This window comes from Xenopus laevis, chromosome 2S (genome assembly GCF_017654675.1).
Source record: "Xenopus laevis strain J_2021 chromosome 2S, Xenopus_laevis_v10.1, whole genome shotgun sequence".
Classification (NCBI taxonomy): domain Eukaryota; kingdom Metazoa; phylum Chordata; class Amphibia; order Anura; family Pipidae; genus Xenopus; species Xenopus laevis.
Window position 1 is genome coordinate 22,914,585 of NC_054374.1, and position 22,209 is coordinate 22,936,793.

The 22,209-nt window shown below is 42.5% G+C and overlaps 1 protein-coding gene across 1 annotated transcript; it reads left to right on the plus strand.

Annotated features, from left to right (window-relative positions):
• Positions 1-541: 541 nt before the first annotated feature.
• fam3b.S (FAM3 metabolism regulating signaling molecule B S homeolog) lies at positions 542-22,137 on the plus strand. The gene is made up of 8 exons (XM_018248917.2): positions 542-654; positions 13,247-13,390; positions 13,534-13,657; positions 16,362-16,414; positions 17,931-17,981; positions 18,522-18,609; positions 19,574-19,706; positions 21,640-22,137. The coding sequence occupies exons 1-8, from the start codon at positions 627-629 to the stop codon at positions 21,721-21,723; spliced, it is 705 nt and encodes a 234-aa protein (XP_018104406.1). The 5' UTR covers positions 542-626; the 3' UTR covers positions 21,724-22,137.
• The last annotated feature ends 72 nt before the right edge of the window (positions 22,138-22,209 follow it).

Sequence of the window (22,209 nt, forward strand, 5' to 3'; positions counted from 1 at the left end):
CCGTATTCCGATCGTAGTATGATCGTACGATTTTCCTTCGAATACAAAAAACTTCGAAAACAAATATGCTCTGGAAGGTCCCCATAGGCTAACATAGCACTTTGGCAAGGTTTGATTTGGCGAAGTATTGAAGTCGAAGGTTTTTTAAAGAGACAGTACTTCGATTATTGAATCGTCGAATAGTCGAAGTAAATTCGAAGTCATAATATCCTATTCGATGGTCGAAGTATCCAAAAAACTACTTTGAATTTTTTTTACTTCGAAAATTCCCTCGAATTCACTTCGACCCTTGATAAATATGCCCCTAGATGTTGCTTTCTGAGTTCTCCCAGCATTTAATATGGCTGAAAGCATGGTGGGATTTATAGTTCAACATCATGCCCCTGAGGCTTTCCTGGGGTTCAATAACAGGGTAGGGATTGGGTGAGAAAAGACTGATGCAGGAAGAAATAAGAAATAACAGCAGCTCCCTGACTACAATGACTCACAGACTCTGGTCCTGGTCTGTTTAATCCTGGGAGTGGAGCTGACAGTCCGTGAGACGGAGCATGCGCAGCGCGTGCCTTTCTTCTCTCTCCTGATCGCTGCGCTGTGTGTCGCTGCTGTGCTGCATCCCGACGCAAAGAATGGTCAACTTACGGTTCCTGCCTAACAGTAAGTGGCTCACCCCCAACATTCAGCGTTTGTCCGGGGTCTCAGGGGTTTCAGTAAGTGGAGTCCGACTGTCCGTGAGTTTTACCTTCTGTTACCTGCCGCCAGGTGTGTGTGCGCTGAGCCATACAGTATGTCTCTATGCAGGGCTTCATGTATTCAACATATTGTAACTAAAACGCCCTGAATCGCTGATAAATCGCCACACACAAGTTATTGTTTCTGTATCAAAGAGTGGGCAAGAGTTGTAGTTCAGTTCTAGGTCTTACATGTGCTGATACCAGTATCACACCAGCAATATTATACTTGCTGACTCTCTGGCTGATAAATCTATTTGTCCTGATGCCCAAGCTCTGGCAGTGGATGTTGTAGAGCAGGTTGGTATGTTGCTACTTGATGAGGGGTGGCCTGGCCTGATAGATATTTCATTGGCACATAGGTATAGATGGGGGGGCTGCCTTGGGGGCCATGCAGGGGCGTAACTATAGAGGAAGCAGACCCTGCACCTGCAGGGGGGCCCAGGAGGTATAGGGGCCCCACGAGGCCCTAATTCATATACAGTTTCAATAAATATTGGTAAAACAAGTCAACTGCTAAAAATTTTGGGGGCCTGAAAAATAATTTGCTGTGGGGCCCAGTAACCACTGGGGCCATGTCTGGGCTGGCTGCTGGTACAGATGGGGGGGCTCCCTTCTAGGGATGTCGCGGACTGTTCTGCGGCGAACTTGTTCGCGCGAACATCGGCTGTTTGCGTCCGCCGCAAGTTCGCGAACGTCGCGCGACGTTCGCCAATAGGCGTTCGCGTCAAAATCGTTCGACCATTCGACAATTCGGTCGCTAAAATCGAAGATTTTCGTTCGATTCGAACGAAAATCGTTCGATCGAACGATTAAAATCCTTCGATCGTTCGAATCGAACGATTTTCGGATGTTCGAAGTTCGCGAACTGTTCGCATTTTTTGCCGGTGTTCGCGAACGGCGTTCGCGAACACATTATCCGTGGTTCGCTACATCCCTACTCCCTTCAGGCCATGATGGCTGCTGGTATAGATGGGGGACTGTTTCTTTTTTGGTGTACCTTATTTTTGTTTGTAAACATTACATATTTATATAAATATATAATACACAAAAGCCATGAATATCCTGTAAATTATATCCTTATAAACGGTGAGTTCTGATGTCATCAGTTATAAACGGTGAGTTCTGATGTCATGTCACATGACTCACTGAAATTTGTGTATTATAATAAATAAAGAACCCCCAGTTTCAAAATATGAGGATATTAGAAGTTACCTCGGAGTTCCATGACCTGTATAAAAACATTCGGCCTTCGGCCTCGTGTTTTTATATGGTCATGAAACTCCTCGGTAACTTATAATATCCTTATATTTTACAAGAGGTGGTACTTTATTCACTATATATTTCATTTAATAATGCGTTTTTTTATATTAAAAAACTGTAATGGTAAAGTGGGAAATACTAATATAGGGGTGGAGGGGCGCTAATTGGAACTCTTGCCTAAGGTGTCAAACTACCTTGGCCCAGCTCTGCCTCAGGGACCCCCACAGGGGTGTAACTACAGAGGAAGCAGACCCAGGATGTATAGGGGCCCCATGAGTCCTTAATTCATATACAATTTCAATAAATGTTGGTAAAATAGTTTGCTGTGTGTCCCAGTAATATCTAGTTATGGCACTGGACCCCCACCCAAGCCACAACCCCCTTCTGCCTCTGGACCGCCCCAGTTGCAACCCCCTTTGTGTACCTTATTTTATCTTGTTGTGTAAGGGTGCAGCGTCCAGGGTGGGGCGCATGTCTGGGTCAGCGAGGTGGGGCCCACCAGGTTTTTTCCAGCTGTCCCACCGGCCCAGCCGACCCTGGACCTGGTGGATATAGCCAAGGGCCTAACTCATAGTGGGACCCTATAGAGCATTACAATGTAATTCTCCTACCGCACACCTGTAGTTCACCAATCCTGCAGTTGGTGGTGTGTTCCTTCCGTTGACCCGGCCGGGTACCTTAGCAACCAGTGTGTATAAGAAACGGATCCGCACACACGCTGATTAATGCAGTCGGGAAATATCCCCTTTTATTCAGCCACCAAACATCATGTTGGTGGCTGAATAAAAGGGGATATTCCCCAACTGCATTAATCAGCGTGTGTGCGGATCCGTTTCTTATACACATTGGACCCTATAGAGCATAGCAAGAGGGTGAATGTGTCCCCTTCTTCTCAAATTTGCTCAATCAGTTGCCTTTCAGCACCCCCAGACTGACTTAAAGTGATACTGACAATAAAAAATGATTATTCAAAATATGAATGTACATCAAAAGTTGCCTATAGCTCATGTTGATCGTTTTTCAATGATAGTTCTGCTTTTTGTAAGTAATTGTTAGTTGACGTTTCTAAACCTGACTGTCCCTTCTCAACATGTCCCCATTTCTAATGCTAATAGACTCCTGCTGCACAAATATGGCAGAGGAACATGGGGGATCATGTTAATACTTTCATGGCAAAATTATAAATACCACGCAAAGACAATATTATGATAGATGTAAAAAAAAAAAAAAAAAAAAAAAAAGGTTTAATTTCTGTTGTCAGAATCACTTTAACAGCAACAGGGGGATTCTGCCTTCTGTTTGATGTGTCCTGCTCCCGCAGGGTTAAAACTGTACTACTGTACTAAGAGGAGGGACATTGCTGGGGCCCAAAGCCGAATGTTTTTAGAATTCCCCAAAATGACACAGAGGGAATCTGTAGGGGCTTCTTTTCTACTGGCCAAGTGTTTGATCCCCTGACTGTAATGCAAGAGTAATGAATGCCTAGGGGTGCTTTGGGTGCTCTCCTTGACACTAGTATAGCTGGTGTTTTGTGGCAGACAATAGGTTAAAATGTATCTTCTCGCAGGTACCTTGTGCTACTCTTATACATCTGGTGTGTACTGTCCATAGAGGGTTAATACTGAGTACCTGAGTTTCTGAGGCCGGTGTGTTACTCTCATATATCCAGTATGCTCTGTCCCTTAAAGAGTTAATATTCAATATTTCCATTCCAGTTGTATACCCTGTGCTACAGTCACCATTATCTTCTCACCCACAGTGGAGTTTTTATTTTGTTTCCCCTTGGAGTTCTTTGTGTTAACCCTTGTGCAACTGGCATGTATTAACCCTGTGATTTGCGACCTTTCAGTTGGTCAGTTTTGCTTTTGCTAAAACCAGGAAGATACAACTGAGGTTTCGTTTCGGCAGTCTGGTCCCTTACGTGTGACTCCCTGCACTGCTGATCTGCTGGGTGCATGGAATTAGGATCTGTATACATTTTCCACTGTTCCTTTTCTCCTCTTCCCAACAACATCAGAAAATTCAACCTTCATTAAAGGATCTAAACAGAAATTTAAACTTATTCTAGCTTCTCCTCTGAGCACTTAAATTGATTTTCTGTTTTTAGTTATTAGCAGTTTTAGACTGCTGATACCAGGGCTTTGGGCTCCTCAGCTCTGTGTCAGGCATAAACCGATATCTTTGTGCCATGGATATAAGTGAGTTCATAGAAAGGAATAAAGAGAAGGTGGAATGCTCGTTAAACAGAGATGTCACCTGACTGCAAGTCGTTAGGGAGATAATGACCCACTCCTTCATTTTTGAGACCTTGTTATGTCGTGTCACTAATTAGTGTGAAGTGGAATTGCAAATCTTAGACTGGATCTTATTGATCCTGATGACTTTGGGTCCCGTAGGACAGCAGGTATATGGCATGTAAAGTGGAACATAATGACCACAACAGGGCAGGATGGTGATTGTAGGGCAAGTTCGGGACAGTAGTAAGACAAGCTGATGACTTCAGATATGTCAACTTATTCTGTGTCATTATCTCCCTAATGTTATGATGTTAGTAACAGTTTAGCACAACATCCTCCTTGGGTTTTCACATAAAGACAAACAGTTATACTATACCAGCTTGATTTTAGGTATTCCCCTGTACTAAGTAGGGATGTAGCGAACGTCGGAAAAAAAGTTCGCGAACATATTCGCGAACTTGCGCAAAAATGCGAGCGGTTCGCGAACGGTTCGCGAACCCCATAGACTTCAATGGGAAGGCGAACTTTAACATCTAGAAAAGACATTTCTGGCCAGAAAAATGATTTTAAAGTTGTTTAAAGGGTGCAATGACCTGGACAGTGGCATGCCAGAGGGGGATCAAGGGCAAAAATGTATCTGAAAAATCTGCCTGTGTGTGCTTGGAAGAGATAGTGTAGGGGGAGAGCTGTTAGTGATTTCAGGGACAGATGATAGTAAGTTTGCTGGCTAGTAATCTGCTTGATACTGCTCTGTATTGGAGGGACAGAAGTCTGCAGGGATTTGAGGGACATTTTAGCTTAGGTAGCTTTGCTGGCTAGTAATCTACTGTTCTCTTTAAACAACTGCCATACGTTGACCTTGTAGGCATTGTTTTGCCCAGTTTTTTTGGACGCAGCCACTGAAGCACAGTTGCCAGAAAAAATATGCCATATAAATGCTGAAAATAGTAATTTTTCGCCATACGTTGACCTTGTAGACATTGTTTGCCCAGTTTTTTTGGACGCAGCCACTGAAGCACAGTTGCCAGAAAAAATATGCCATATAAATGCTGAAAATAGTCATTTTTTGCCATACGTTGACCTTGTAGGCATTGTTTGCCCAGTTTTTTTGGTCGCAGCCACTGAAGCACAGTTGCCAGAAAAAATATGCCATATAAATGCTGAAAATAGTCATTTTTTGCCATATACGTTGAGTCAACGTATGGCAAAAAATGACTATTTTCAGCATTTATATGGCATATTTTTTCTGGCCTCTGTGCTTCAGTGGCTGCGGCCAAAAAAACTGGGCAAACAATGCCTACAAGGTCAACGTATACACTACTACAGCGGTGGATACGGATTACGTAAAATATATTATGGCTGCTTGAAAAAAGTCACTCCGGTGTTTTTTCTGGAGACGGTAATATTATGGATATTTAGACAGAATGTGAACAAGGTCACACAGCTAGATGGAGGGTTGAAGAAACAGTGTGCAAATAATGCCTACAAGGTCAACGTATACACTACTACAGCGGTGGATACGGATTACGTAAAATATATTATGGCTGCTTGAAAAAAGTCACTCCGGTGTTTTTTCTGGAGACGGTAATATTATGGATATTTAGACAGAATGTGAACAAGGTCACACAGCTAGATGGAGGGTTGAAGAAAACAGTGTGCAAATAATGCCTACAGGGCAAATAATGCCTAAAAGGTCAACTTATACACTACTACAGCGGTAGTAAAATAAAAAAAAGTAAAATAAAAAAAAAATGAATATTAAAAAAAAAAAATTAAAGTTGGTGCTGCTGAACTACTAGGAGCAGCAGATTAGCACACCAGTCCCACTCCCCAACACTGCTAGACTAATAGCACTGGGCTCTTATAGTAGTAGTAGTAGTAGTAGTAGTAAAACAACAAAAAAATAAATAAAAGCAGTCCTTACAAGGACTACTGTTATTGCAGCAGTCAGCAGATGAGATCAGAAGCAGGACAGCTGCCCACTGCAGCTACATACAGAGCACTGCAGTAGAAGGTAGATTACTAGCCAGCAAAGCTACCTAAGCTTAAATGTCCCTCAAACCCCTGCAGACTTCTGTCCCTCCAATAACAGAGCAGTATCAAAACGATTACTAGCCAGCAAACTTTCAACTGTCCCTGAAATCACTAACAGGCAGCAGCTCTCTCCCTACACTATCTCTTCAGCACACACAGGCAGAGTGAAAAAACGCTGCAGGGCTTCGGTTTTTATAGGGAAGGGGAGTGGTCCAGGGGAGAGCTTCCTGATTGGCTGCCATGTACCTGCTGGTCTGGGGTGAGAGGGCAAAAAAAAGCGCCAACAATGGCGAACCCAAAATGGCGAACGTCGCGCGACGTTCGCGAACTTCCGGCGAGCGCGAACACCCGATGTTCGCGCGAACAAGTTCGCCGGCGAACAGTTCGCGACATCTCTAGTACTAAGCACAATTCAGCAGAAACAGCCCTAAGTTTGCTCATAGCCTGTACAGAGAGATCCCATAAAACTATGGCAGCATAGGTATTGTATTCCCCTGTACTAAGCACAATTCAGCAGGAACAGCCCCTAAGTTTGCTCATAGCCTGTACAGAGAGATCCCATAAAACTATGGCAGCATAGGTATTCCCCTGTACTAAGCACAATTCAGCAGGAACAGTCTCCTTTCTTTGCTCATAGTCTGTACAGAGAGATCCCATAAAACTATGGCAGCATAGGTATTCCCTGTACTAAGCACAATTCAGCAGGAACAGCCCCCTAGGTGAGTACATAGCCTATTTATTTAGAGTGACACCATAGCACAATGGCAGTGATATTCGCTTATATAATATGACATCGGTTGAACATTAAAGAATATGAGCCTGTGGTAAAGACATACTGGCCCTACCATACATACAGAGCAAAAGCAAACAGAGTCATAAATGAGCTTAGAGATTTAGAGATAAAAGGAGGTTTAACCTTTAGGTGCAGAAATGGCTTTTTTCCAGTAAGAGGAGTGTTGAGGCAGAATTTTCCCTCTTGACTTAGTTGTACTGGAGCAGACAATAGAAACTTTCAAGAAACTTCTCAAATTGACAGCAAGTGAAATAAATGCCACGTTTCTTCATACGGAGTTAATCCAGGGGGTGGGGGTCAGGTTGTCACGCTGGAATCAAAGTAAAACATTTTTTATATTCTGTGCTTTAAAATTTTATTATTTTTCTTTTTTTTGCCTTTCCATTGAGCCCCGTATACTGAGGTGTCAGTGGATTTGTGTATTTTTTCATTGTCTCTAACTGTTACAATGGGCCCATGTTTAACACAGTGACTCAGCTTTACAGTTACGATTTGCCTTTACTCCCTAGTGCAACAGTCCTGGAACAGGGGCATCCAGAGACCCTCCCACATGCCAGAAGCATACCTCCCAACTGTCCCATTTTCAGCAGGCCAGTCCCGCTTTTGACAGCTCAACCCGCAGTCCTGCATTTGTACTGAAAAGTCCCGACTTTCTCTGCACTGAACAGCCAGAAAAAAAAAACAAAGTTTCTAACTTAATTGGCTTTTGGCAGAGAGCTCAGAACAGCTACCAGGTGCAACTTAGATACTTTGTAACAATTTGAGATAAGCAAATAAGTAATTGTAACAATTTAGATAACAGGTCCCTTGGGAGAAGTTAGACTCACGGCTTTTCACCTTCAATAGCAAAACTGTAATAACTGGAAAAGAAACATTGAAATATGTTCAAACTTTTATAACCTGCCAAATTTTGTAAAATTAACATGGTAATTAGGGGGTGTGGTCACAAAAATGGACGTGGTCAAAAAAATGTTGTCAGAAGTGAAAGTTTTACACTGTAAACTTATAGGGGTTGTTCACCTTTGAGTAGACTTTTAGTATGATGTAGAGAGGGATATTCTGAGACAATTTGCAATTGGTTTTCATTTTTTATTATTTGTGGTTTTTGCATTATTTAGCTTTTTATTCAGCAGCTCTCCAATTTGCAATTTCAGCTGTCTGGTTGCTAGAATCCAAGTTACCCTAGCAACCATGCATTGATTTGAATAACTGACTGGAATATGAACAGGAGAGGGCCAAAATAGAAAGATGAGTAATATAAAGTAGCAATAACAATAAAATTGTAGCTGTACAGAGTATTTGTTTATTAGATGAGGTCAGTGACCCCCATTTGAAGACTCAAAAGAGGAAAAAAAGACAGTTAATTGAAAAAAAAAAACTATAGGAAATAAATAATGAAGACCAGTTGAAAAGTTACTTGGAATAGGCCATCCTACAGCATACTAAAAGTTTACTTAAAGGTCAACCACCCCTTTTAAAGAAACAGTTCAATGTAAAAATAATAGCAGGGTAAATAGATAGGCTGTGCAAATAAAAAATATACACAGCCCCACCTTCCCTTTGTCATATGCATTCTCCCTCAGAGACACTTGGTGGGGTGTGCAATTTTAAATGCAGTTCCATGGATGCACCCTGTCCAGCACCCAGAAACCCCTGCCAAAGAAAAATTCTCAGTACTACCAACTACCAATGTATTGCTGCTTTCTATTATTCATCTTTTTATTCAGACCCTCACCTATTTATATTCCAGTCTCTTGTTCAAATCAGTGGCGCGGCGCCGGACCCGTTTTTCAGGTTGTGCTTATTAATGGAGTAGTAATTGCGTGGAAGGTAATGGCAGTTCTTTTTAATTCTGGGGAGGAACCCACAGGTTAATAATAAATAATTATAACTTTGTCCCCTTTTCTCTGATAATTATTCTGTCTCATAGGATTCCTTTATCCATTGTGACATCACTTAAATATTGATCACACATGAATTTATTAGGTGGTGTTATTATAGCCAATGTATTTAGGATCATGAATAAAGGTGGCTATTCACATACATGTGGCAGGGTCTGTTCGGAAAGCAAAAGGTTTTGAGTGGTGGATATTCTGGTTAATTTAATTTTAATAGCAATTTTAAGCTGAGACCATGCAGTATGTACTTCAGGGGATAGAGAGACGGACTTCACCGGACACCATGATAACCACGTGGAAACCAACTTCATAGAATTAAATATACTTTATTGAAACTCCGTTTTGATTAAGTGACATAGAGGTCACGAAACGCGTCAAGCACACATCCCCTGCCCGCATGTGATTTTAAACGGAGTTTCAATAAAGTATATTTAATTTTATGAAGTTGGTTTCCACGTGGTTATCATGGTGTGCGGTGAAGTCCGTCTCTCTATCCCCTGAAGTACTCACAAGCCGCTGCCAGAGCGGTTCATTTTGGATACACCGGCGTGCGGATCTCCCGTATATGGGCTCACTCTCCCGGCTACTGCTCCCAACCCCTACCCCTTGTTTGTTTGTTTGTTTGCTCCCAACCCCTACCATGCAGTATGTATCAGTGGAGTATCCCTAACTGATGCCCTGCACTGGTAAAATTGGTGTGATTGCTTCAGAAACACACCTATAGTTGATATAAACAAGCTGCTGTGTAGCCATGGGGGCAGCCATTCAAGCACAGGATACACAGAAGATAACAGATAAGTACTACTATAGTTTATATAAACAAGCTGATGTGTAGCCATGGGGGCAGCCATTCAAGCACAGGATACACAGAAGATAACAGATAAGTACTACTATAGTTTATATAAACAAGCTGCTGTGTAGCCATGGGGGCAGCCATTCAAGCACAGGATACACAGTAGATAACAGATAAGTACTACTATAGTTTATATAAACAAGCTGCTGCGTAGCCATGGGGGCGTTCAAATTTTCCCCAAAAACCCTTTACCAGGCAGAATCTAAGAGTCTGTTGTGGTTCACTTTCAGTTAAGAAACTGACTTAAAGGGGTTGTTCATGTTGAAATTAACTTTTAGTATGATGTAGAAAGTGATATTCTGAGACAATTTCTAATTGGTTTTCATTTTTTATTATTTGTGGTGTTTGAGTGATTTAGCTTTTTATTCAACAGCTCTCCAGTTTGCAGTTTCAGCAATCTGGTTGCTAGAGTCCAAATTACCCTAGCAACCATTCATTAATTTGAATGAGAGACTGGAATATGAATAGGAGAGGCCTCAATAGTTAGATGAGTATTTAAAAGTAGCAATATCAATACATTTGTAGGTGTATAAAAATGTAAACTGACCCTTTAACCCTGTAAATGGCAGTGGGCATTGGTCAGCGAGCCTGTTTGGTTTTGGAATTGTTCAGATACCTCCAGGTGTCATAGAGACCTCATATATGTAATAAATATGCATATGCTAAATACACAGAGGTGTTTAATGGCGTTATTCACCCCTTTAATAAAGCTTATAAATATACATCAATTTCAAACAGAAATAGATGTGATGACATTTATATTTATTAGCTAAAGACATATACAGTATTTGCTGTGAACCAACAAGGCTGATATTTATCCTAACAAATTGATGCTGTAATTGTTTTCCATTCATGTTCGGCTCAGGACCAAACCCCACTGGAATATGGAGCAGAAGTTGTGCCAGGGATGTGCCTTGGGCTGGGTGGCATATGTGTCAAGAGATTCTCACGAGTCACGCTCAATAGAAAAACATAGAATCATGGTGGATTTCCCTCGAGTCAGGTTGGATAATGCATTGATTTAAAAAGGCACCAACCCCCCCCCCCGCATGTTTAATGCAGAATTGTGCTCAGTATTGGGTATTCGCTCAGCTGGCCACATCTGTTCGTTGATTCGGTCCCGCAATCCGACCGCCCCTATCGCCTCCATTATGATCCGATCGTTGGACCTTAGGGCCCACAATCGTATCAGCCCGATGTCGCCCACCTCAATGTGGGCATATCGGGGAGACATCACCAAACGAGCGGATCTCCCTGTGTATCGCCACCTTTAGGCTCAGGCCACAATGGGCGTTTTGGGGAGATTTGGTCTCCCCAAACGCATTCCCTCACTCTGCGCCGGCTAAAATGAAAAAACGCCGGCACTAATCACATGCGGCGATTCGTTTTCCGAAGTAGCCCGAAGTTTCTTCGTGGCCTGACCCTAAAGCTGGCCATAGACGCAAAGATCCGATTGTACGAATTAACGTACTTTCCCATCTTCCGACCCGCCACTAACCATTCAGATCAAAGTCTTACCATTCAGATCAAATAAAGTAGTAAAAGAACAGATCAGCCAATGTACTACAATCGACAGCAATCGTACGATAGTTATGTCTGACAAAGCTGGGGACAGTCTCCCACTGAATATCTCCCACTGAACTTTCGAGGAAACAGAAGTCATTTAAACCCAAAAAATGACATTTTGCCGCGTGAAAGAAAATGTCACAGCTTAGCAACATTCTAGTACACATAAATCATACATTCCCAATGGTTCTACAGGTATAAATCAGATGAATGAGGAGAGCAATCCAAACAGCAGAATATCTGCTACAATGTGATTTATTTTGCAACTACAAACACAACATGTTTCGGGCCACACACGCCCTTTATCAAGTGTGTTCTACAGGTATCTGTAACTATGGCAGCTTTAGAAATTGATGTTATGCGGTGCCCGGTGCTTGTGACATTTGAAACAATGAAGCAGAAATCAGCTGATTAAGTGTCCCATTGAGAAGCATGCCAGGCTGAACTCTTTTACATTGTTTCATGAGACGGAACCGGCAGGGCAGAACACTTATAAATAACATTAAAATCACTGATGTTTCTATATATAGAAAAGTTACTAAAAATGAAGTTTTTTCTTTTATTTTGGGTTTTCTTGTCCTTTAAAAGTGCTTGCACCAATAAGCCTGCTAACGATACCGACCTGCTATGAAGCTGTGACGGAGCAAAATGGGCTCAGCCTTTCCGGTTGACTTTGTACTAATTCATTGATAATACCAGGGGTTTACAGGGAAACTACACCCTTGCACATTGCCGGTCTCTCTAAAAAGATATTGCATAAAACAACCCATATGTAGAAACAATGTTCATTCTAGCAGTATGAGCCACTGGATAATCCCAAACAGAAAAACTGCAGTTTTACATATGGCCGCCTCTTGCTTCATACAGTGCACTGTGCACACAAACCAAGGGTACACATTCATGCTAGGTTACATCAGCCAATGAACAGAGTTGTGTCTTTTATTACCACATTTGGAATCTGCATTACTTCCTGTCATGTGATCAGGGAGCACAAAATGGTGACTCAAAGTAATAGTCCAATGTATATACTGAGATATATATATTTTCTAGTTAGGTAACATTCTTTAATAGGTGGCTTATAGGATCTGTTAAGTATCATTTCTAAAGGTAAATGTTTCCTTTAAATTGGTGTTTAACCTTCAAGTTCACTTTTAGTTAGGGTTGCCACCTTTTCTTATATTTTTAACCCGCTGGTGGGGGGCGGGAACAAATGGGGTGGGGCCGTGACATCAAAAGGGGCTGGGCCACACCGCAGAGAAACCTTCTTTTTGAAGGGTATTACAAATGTACCGGCAGCTGCATTGCCGGTAAATTTGTAATACCGGCCCCGGCCTTGGCAGGTGTTTTACCGGCTATGCCGGTAAAATACCAGCTGGGTGGCAACCCTACTTTTAGTATGTAATAATGGCTAATTCTAGGCAACTCTTCAATTGGTCTTCATTTTTTCTCTTTTATAGTTATTTTTTAATTCTTCTGGCTCTTTGCATCTTTCAAATGGGGGTCACTGACCCCATCTAAAAAAACAAATGCTCTGTAGGGCTACGCATTATTGTTATTGCTAATTTTTACTACTCATCTGTCTATTCAGGCCTCTCTCCTATGCCTATTCCAGTCTCTTATTCAAATCAATTCATGGTTACTAGGGTCAGTTACAACCTAGCAACCAGATTGCTGAAATTGCTAACTGGAGAGCTGCTGAATAAAAAGCTAAATAGCTGAAAAACCACAAATAATAAAAAATGAAAACGAATTGCAAATTGTCTTAGAATATCCCTCTCTACCTCATACTAAAAATTCACTCAAAGGCGAACAACTCCTTTAACCATTAAAAATGAGTTGCTGTTTGGTAAGTTCCCTGTGTTGTTTCTCCGCAGACAGTGTGAAAGTGGTGGGCCTGTTATGTGCCGCTGTGTGTGCCTGGTACATGGGATACATGTTTGCAACGATATTGCCCGAAGCACCCTGGGAGGCAGCAGTTGACGGCATGCAAAGTATTGGGCTGAGGCCAGTTCTAAAAGGTACGTGCAGGTCCCATTGTTAAAATTGGGTAGGGGATGTCTGACAGGTTCAGAACAAGTACATTAGGATTGGTCCATTGCGTTTTAAAGGAGAGATTTTCCATTACTATTAAGGGATATTATTTGTCTTTTTTTTGCTTCAGCCCCCAATCCAAGAAGGCAGAAATGTGACATTTGGGTGTCCTGCGCTCCAAACGAGCTGGCGTACCGCATTCGGACTGGCGGAGCAAAAGACGTCATGCCTGAAATTTGTTTGGATGATAACATGTGAGTACAGATGCCTTTTCTTCCTATCATAGTTATCTTGTACATTGTAAGCTTTAATGAGCAGGGCCTGCTGCTCTTAGGGCCCCATGCAAGGAAGTTGACCTCACACAGGCCATTACCTTAGAGAAAGGGCCCTGAATAAAGGGGTGCAGGGCATTTTTACATTGTAACGGAAGTTGACCTTACAGTGGCCGACCAAACTCTTCCGACTCAGTAGCTTATTGGCCTGTATATTATCCCATCATAAAGGCTCGTGTCCAATCAGGCAAAGAGCTGCTCGTATGGTGACCTTGCCACACAACGGGATCTTGCTGTGTATTTCCAGCTTTACTCACTGAGCAATCTTTCATCTATGAATTTGTTTGACCTGCTCAAGAGACCCATCTCTAAATGATAAATGTGCCCTGTACCCACTCAATGTTAAAGCAAAGTTAAACACTCAAATCAAATGAATGTAGAATTGTACAGAGCGCTCTACTGAGCACTATAGCAATGTTACAGTTTCTAATCCGGTGATATAGGTATGGGACCTGTTATCCAGAATGCTCAGGACCTGGGGCTTTCCAGATAATCAGAAATTCAAATGGTTGAGGTGCGCTAAAACAAACGTATAGCTGTCCCAAAATCTGAAAAGAAAAAAAAAGTAATCCCTGATAGTGCAGCAAGCCTGTAAAATGGACGTAATGTTTTGCAAAATAGAACTACTCACAAAGACCTTATGATATTCGTGCCAGTAGGTATTTGCAGCTGGATTGAAAATTAGGCGTCTTTTTAGGTAGTGCCAATGGGGAAAAAAACTTTCGAAAGTGCAGTAAAGTAGGTGTAGTTATAAGACTGCAATACACAGTTTCCCATCAAACCTGCGACAGATGCACATAGAATATCGCTGATCCGATCCTCAGAATGTCGCCCTCAATGGTGTTGGATCAGCAGCGCTGATTGATAGTGCCCCTCAAAAATGCGATGGATGCACATAGAATATCGCTGATCCGATCCTCAGGATATCGATAAAGGAGAGGATATAAGTTATTTGGCAACGTATATCCTCTCCTTTATCGATAAAAGTTTACAGTGCATATAGAACCCACTAATTAATACCGCTCCACACCAAGGAAACCACCGCTTCAGACGGAAGCGATTCGCACACTGAGACGCTCAGTGACCAAGTACCGGCATCTACCTTTCCGTACTCCGAAAATCGGCTTCAAAAATTCAGCGCTCCTGATCCAATACCACTAAGGGCAACATTCTGAGGATCGGATCAGCGATATTCTATGTGCATCCGTCGCATTTTTGAGGGGCACTACCAATCAGCGCTGCTGATCCAACACCATTGAGGGCGACATTCTGAGGATCGGATCAACAATATTCGATGAGCATCCGTCGCAGGTTTGAGGGGTAAACGAGGACTGTGTATTGCAGTCTAATAACTACACCTACTTTACTGCACTCAAAAGTTTTTTTCCCCATAGGCACTACCTAAAAAGACGCCTAATTTTCAATCCAGCTGCAAATACCTACTGGCACGAATATCACAAGGTCTTTGTGAGTAGTTCTATTTTGCAAAACATTACGTCCATTTTACAGGCTTGCTGCACTATCAGGGATTACTTTTTTTCTTTTCAGATTTTGGGACAGCTATACGTTTGTTTTAGCGCACCTCCCCCATTTGAATTTCTGATTACACACGTGGACTAGTGGATCCACACACCACAGGTGCAGCTCGAGAACTATTAGGAATAAAGCGCGGTCTCTTCACCATTCTATACACAGACTTTCCAGATAATGGATCTTTGTGTAAGGGGCATATTTATCAAGGATTGTATTTCGAATTTGAAAAACTTCGAAATTCAAATTCAAAAAGACCAACCGAAATTAAGTTGAAGTTTTTTTTTGGGCGAATAGGTCAGTTTTCGAACGAATAGGTCCATATTCGGCCGAATTCAATTTGTACAAATCGAAGTAACAGCGCATTCAATCGAATTCGATTTTTCAAAGTCCACCGATAGGTTCTAGGAGGTCCCCCATAGGCTAAATCAGCAATGCGGCAGGTTTTAGATGGCGAATGGTCGAAGTCGAATTTTTAAAGACAGTATCTGATAAATTTCGATATTCGAATTTTCGATTTTTTTTCAAATGTTAATCGAATTTGTCCCTAGTCGTAGTATACAAAAAATAGCTTGAAATTCTAATTTTTTGAATTCGAAAATTCACCTCGACCCTTGATAAATCTGCCCCTAAGTCTACTAGAAAATCAGTTAAAACGGCTGGTTTTGCCTCCAATAAGGATTAATTATATCTTAGTTGGGATCAAGTACAATTTACTGTTTTATCATTATAGAGAAAAAGGAAATCGTTTTTTAAAATTTGGATTATTTGGATAAAATGGAGTCTATGGGAGATGGACTTTCTGTAATTCTGAGCTTTCTGGAGAACAGTTTTCCGTATAACATTTCCCATACATGTATCGTGAATTTGAATGTAAAAGTACAGCTTGCCTAACTTTAAGTTTTTAAAGTTTTCTAAAGTTTATTAGCCTGTGGTCGTAGGTTTGTTGGGGGGAATCCTGGGATTTGTTTTAGGTGATTAAGGTGTAGAGTGGACATGGCTGGGGTATACCTTTGGCTTTCAGCTGTGGTTAATGGGCCATATCCCCTACTAATATTCATTACTGTATGATTTTTTCTAACCTCCTGTGTTGCAGGCTCATCACGGGAAAGAATTCTAACCGAGGCATAAACATTGCTGTTATCAGCTGTAAGTGAAATCGTTTGTATTTGGTACCTCTGGGCCCCTCTGAGGCCAACAGGCACAATTTACCCCCAGCCATAGATGTAGAAGAGGGGTCTAGAGCAGGGTCCAGAATGGGGGTTGTGGAGGGGCTGCAGCAGGCACGGGTAGAAACTTTTTTCTGCTGGTGGAAATCTGCCCCTACAAGTTGTTCTTAAAGGGCATCTGTCACCCCCATAATTGATTCACATTATAGAGTATCTGGTTGCAGGAAACAATAATGCCACTAGCATGCAAGGTGTCTGGGCGTCTGCCAGGTGCCAGTTCCCAGGATGCCAACTAGGGTCACATGCAGCTCATTGGATCACTGACTGAACCTGTGTATTCCCCGACATGGCAATGGTCTGGGGCAAAACCCTGAATGGGAGTTTGCTGTGTCAGTGGGGAAAAAGGCATTTTGGGGCAATAGATGCCTTTCGATAAATTATCCCCACTGTAGCCTCTGCCACGTCCTTTGTAATGAGAAGGGGATGATTTAGGGTCTGGCCCCACGGTAGATTCGGGGAGATTAGTCACCAGGCGACAAATCTCCTCTTCTTCGTGGCGACTAATATCCCCGATCTGCCTTCCACCGGTTAAAATGTAAATTGCCTGTGGGCAGGCACACGGAACGCTTCGTTTTCCGAAGTCACCCGAAGTTTCCTCGTGAGGCAATTATGGACGACTTCGGAAAACGAACCGTTCCGTGTGCCTACCCCCAGACGATTTACAATTTAGCTGGCGAAAGGCAGATCGGGGAGATTAGTCGCCGCGAAGAAGAGAAGATTTGTGCCCATGTGGGCAGACCCTTAAAGGGGAAGGAAACCTAGTTGGCGCAAAAACCCTCCCCCCCTCCCGTGTGTTGCCCACACTCCCTCCTCCCCCCTGGCCCACTCGTCCTGCTGGGCAAATGCCCCTAACTTGTTACTTACCCTTCTGCGCAGGTCCAGTCCAGGGAGTTCACAGACGACATCTTCTTCCACGCGATCTTCTTCCTGCTTTGATCGGCGCATGGGCAGTAGGAGCATTTCGCCGGTACGATCTACCGGGCATGCGCCAAAAGTACTTTGTGACTTTTGTCGCATGCGCAGTAGATCCGTACCGGCGAAATGCTCCTACTGCGCATGCGCCAAAACGCCGGTCAAGGCAGGAAGAAGATCGCGTGGAAGAAGATGTCGCCTGTGAACTCCGTGGACTGGACCTGCGCAGAAGGGTAAGTAACAAGTTAGGGGCATTTGCCCAGTGGGACGGGTGGGCCAGGGGGGAGGAGGGAGGGTGGGCAACACACGGGAGGGGGGCAGGGTTTTTGCGCCAACTAGGTTTCCTTCCCCGTTAAAGAAAACTCTAGAAAAACATTATTCAAAAATGCCCCATGTAGACATATGCAACATCCGGATGTTTAGTAGTCAACTAACCTTGGTCATGTTTGCTCTTGTCAGAAATGTCATCTTAATAGTTACTCTCATGGCTTCAGTGGTGCTGACAATTATTTGTTTTATTTCAGCAGAGACCTGGAAGCTCATTGAGACAAAAACATTTGACACGTATGAAGGAGGTAGGTGCTCTGTGCTTGATCTGCCGCTGATGCATCTGGCGTAAGTAATGTAAAGCATTTAGTTGCAGGTGGCACTTGACATAGTTGGTAACTCTTTGTACCGACATCTACTTTGTGTTCTTTAAATGGACCTTGCCCATCTACAGCAGAAACATAAATTCAAAAGATTGATCCAATTAGAGTAGCACTTTCTGCAACAAGCATATATGCACTGAACCTTTCAGCAAATCTATTTAATGTATTTAGTGCTCTTTGGACTTCTGTAATTTAAGTTTGTGCTTTTAACCCAAATGTTGTTCATAACAAAAGACATCACCATATAATATTTCTAGTGATGGGCGAATTTATTCGCCAGGCGTGAATTTGTGGCGAATTCCCGTGATTCACCACCGGCAAATAAATTTGCGAAACTGACGTGAAAATTCGCCATTTCGCGGGAAATTTGCACATTTTTCAGCGAAACCGCCCAAATTCGCCCATCACTAAATATTTCCCCATAGTAGACATAGACATATACAAACCATTTCATTCCATCTCCAGATGTATCGAACATTATGCATGAATACCTTTTCAAGATATCAGATGGGAACCTTATCATGGTCGCCACTCACGATGATGCCTTCACCAAGTAAGTGACTCTTTTATATGTTCTGCTTTGTTTTTGGAAAGTAACAAAAGCCACATTACCTTTTGAAAGGGTTGTTCACCTTTAGATAAACTTTTAGTATAATATTGATATTCTGAGGTTTGGTATTTCAGGGGCTATCTAGTTGCTGGGGTCTTATTTACCCTAGCAACCAGGCAGTGGTTTCAATAAGTGACAGCAATATGTATAGGCGAGGGACTGATTTACTAAAAAAAGATAAGAATTAAAAAAGTAACAATAAAATTGTAGCTTCACAGAACAATAATTTTTGCTTGCAGGGGTTGGTGACCCCAAGTAAACAGATGGAAAGAGGCAGAAGAGGAAGGCAAATAAAAGAAATAAAATAAAATTAGTGAAAATCAATTGTAAAGTTCCGTTTGTCGGGAAAAAGCAGTGGATAAGATCAGAAGCAGTGTTTTTTACTGCTTGAATAGAAATCACAGTGTTTTCTTTCTATGTTACCCTATACTGCCACCTACTGGCTCTGTATGGATATACAGGAATGGGACCTGTTATCCAGATTGCTGGGAACCTGGGGTTTTCCAGATAATGGATCTTTCTGTAATTTGTATCTTCATACCTTACGTCTACCAGAAAATCATTTAAATATTAAACCCAATAGGCTGTTTTTTTTTTATTAATTAATAAGGATTAATTAACTCGTAGTTGGGATCAAGTACAAGCTACTGTTTTATTTTTATAGAGAAAAAGGAAATCATTGTAAAAAATGTGGATTATTTATTATAAGGGAGTCTATGGGAGACAGCCTTTCTGTAATTCAGAGCTTTCTGGATAAGAGGCTTCCAGATAACGGATCCCATACCTGTATGTGTAAAAGGAGCCCTCAAGCCTAAAAATCAATATGGCGAGGAATAAAGTATTTTATAAACTGAACTTACTGTATTTGCTCAAGCTGCTTTTAAAGTAGGAGCTCTTGTTGCGTTAGGTTAAATGAAGCAGGAAAAAGAGCCTTCGAAGATTACGGGAGCAAAGAAGTCCGGAACCTTCGCTTCCGATCAGCCTGGGCGTTTATGGCCATAAAAGGATCAAAAATGCCAGAAAACATTGAAACAGAAAAGGTACATTTCACATACACAAGTGTCTCTTCATTAGCTGAGCATGAATTTTGTTTAATTCTTATTCCTTTATTGTTTCAAGCTAAATGGCCACAACCTTCCATTTTTCCACCACTGTCAGTCCTGTCGTGAATATTTTCCACTTTTTCCTTTCCAGACCCTAATTTGCATATGCAAATTAGGATTCGCCCAAATCTTTCACCGGGGATTCGGCCGAATCCCAAATAGTGGATTTGGTGCATCCCTAGTGTTCATAAAGCTATACCAGAATAGGTTATTCCCCTAAATATCATAATCTGACTAGTGATGTGTGGGCCGGCCAGATACCTGCTGGTTGGGTGGATTTGGGCAAACCCTGCACGCTTCTTCGCGGGTAGGTGCGGGTTGAGCTCTTCTCCTGCTTTCCCCGCTCAACTTCCGGGTTCGTCTTTTATAGACGCTGCACTTGCTTGCCACGCCCCTTTTGTGATTTCATCGGAGGGTCTGGTTGGCCGGGTCTATAAAAGCAACACGGAAGCGCGGATGCGGGCAGGCGCGGGCTTAGGGTCGGGTGTGGGTCAGGAAATCCCGACCCACACATCACTAAATCTGACCGTATGAACATGAAAGGATTTGGGGTACCCTTTGAAGACTGGAAAGAGAAAAAAAATCAAGTAAAGATTATTTGGTGTTAGTGTCACTTTTGCTGCTTAGGACTTATCCATGGAGCACTTGAACACCTGGGGTTTGCACTCCACCCATGCGCTCACGTTCTAGTGCACACGCGTGTGCAGTGATGCCGTGCACAGGGATGGGGTGTCTTTTTAGGGGTAGGCAGAAGACAGTTCAAAAGGTACTTGCCCAATGACCCCCCTTTGTTGTGCCCTAGGCAGGTGCCTCTTCTGCCTCCCCCTAGTTGCAGCCCTGGGTTTGCTATGCTCTACACCTTGGCATGGATTAAACATCCAGTGTGAATTCCAGAGGGCAGCAAAGTTGGGTGCAAGGCAGGTGGTAAGTACTGTGTGCTCTACTTAACTCACACAGGCTGGTGGTAATTGTGGGATTTTTATGCACTTTGTACCCACAGTGCTCCCTGGCTTGGGCATCAGAATGATCCACACGCTAGGGGGAGTCCAAGGGGATGCCCATACTTAAAGGGATACTGTTATGGAAAAACATTTTTTTTCTCCAAAACACATCAGTTAATTGTGCTGCTCCGACAGACTTCTGTACTTAAGTATGTTTTTCAAAAGAGCAAACTGATTTTTTAATTTTGAAATCTGACATTGTCATTGTCAGTTTCCCAGGTGCCCCAGTCATGTGATTTGTGCTCTGATAAACTTCAACCACTCTTTACTGCTGTACTGCAAGCTGGAGTGATATACCCCCCCCCCCCCCCAGCAGCCCATCAACAGAACAATGGGAAGATAACCAGATAACAGCTCCCGGGTAGATATAAGAACAGCACTCAATAGTAAAAGTCCAGGCCCCAGTTACATTGAGTAGGAGAAACAATAGCCTGTCAGAAAGTAGTTACATAGTGCAGCACTGGCTCTTTCTGAAAGCACATGACCAGACTAAGTGACCTTAGATGCACCTACACTCCAATATTACAACTAAAAAAATACACTTGTTGGGTTAGGAATGAAATTTTATATTGTGAAGTGAATTATTCGCAGTGTTAACAGTGTAAATTAGAAATGACACCTTAAAAATCATTACAAAATCCCTTTAATGAAGGCAACACTACTAAACCCAGGCAGCACCCTATTAATGGGAAGGTGTAGCTCGTTGTGATCCCCTAAATGAGCTCAAAAAGCTGTGGCCTGGGGTGCAGACTGCAGGACATGATGCAAAGTTCTTAAATGACGCCTTGGGTCTGTCCCTGATGGTCCAGTGAAAGATTGAATAGGGAAGTATTTCCTATATAATTTAAAAGATATACTTTCTTTTTCAGATAAACCACTCAGACGGGAACAAAAACAGATACTCCGGATGGCCGGCGGAAATTCAGATTGATGGCTGTCTCCCAAAACCATGAGCAAGCCCTCCCTTTGGGTGGAGTTGTCAATGATCCATCACTGGAGCCCAGACTTTGAGAACCATCTCCTTGTTGACCAATTTCTTGTAGATTAGGATCTGGCAGATGACAAAGAATACTGATGCTCCCGTATACAGACTGAAGCTCTATCCAGGGTCTTTAAGTGTTGCAAATAATGAGGTTTTGGTTCTGTTCTATAGTGCAGAGATATTGATTCATCATAGGGTTTGGGCAGGTGTTTCTTATGGTGACATGGGGAGAAGAAGACTTCATGTATCGCTCTGGCCAAAGCAATTTTCAGTTTCCTCACTTTATGACCCAAATTCACTAAGTGCGAAGCGCCTAACGCTAGCGTCAATTCGCTAGCGCTGGGCATTTTCGTTACTTCGCAAATTCACTAACGAACGCTGGCGTAAATTCGCTAGTGTTACTTCGCACCCTTACACCTGGCGAATTTTCGCTACAGACGTAACTACGCAAATTCAC

What these genes read in the sequence shown, in the direction of transcription:
- fam3b.S (XM_018248917.2), top strand. Translation starts at nt 627, where the DNA reads ATGGTCAACTTACGGTTCCTGCCTAACA. An exon ending in AAACATTGCTGTTATCAGCT is followed by an intron (nt 16,415 to 17,930) that starts GTAAGTGAAATC and finishes GTTTTATTTCAG; the next exon opens with CAGAGACCTGGAAGCTCATT. An exon ending in AAAACATTGAAACAGAAAAG is followed by an intron (nt 19,707 to 21,639) that starts GTACATTTCACA and finishes TTTCTTTTTCAG; the next exon opens with ATAAACCACTCAGACGGGAA.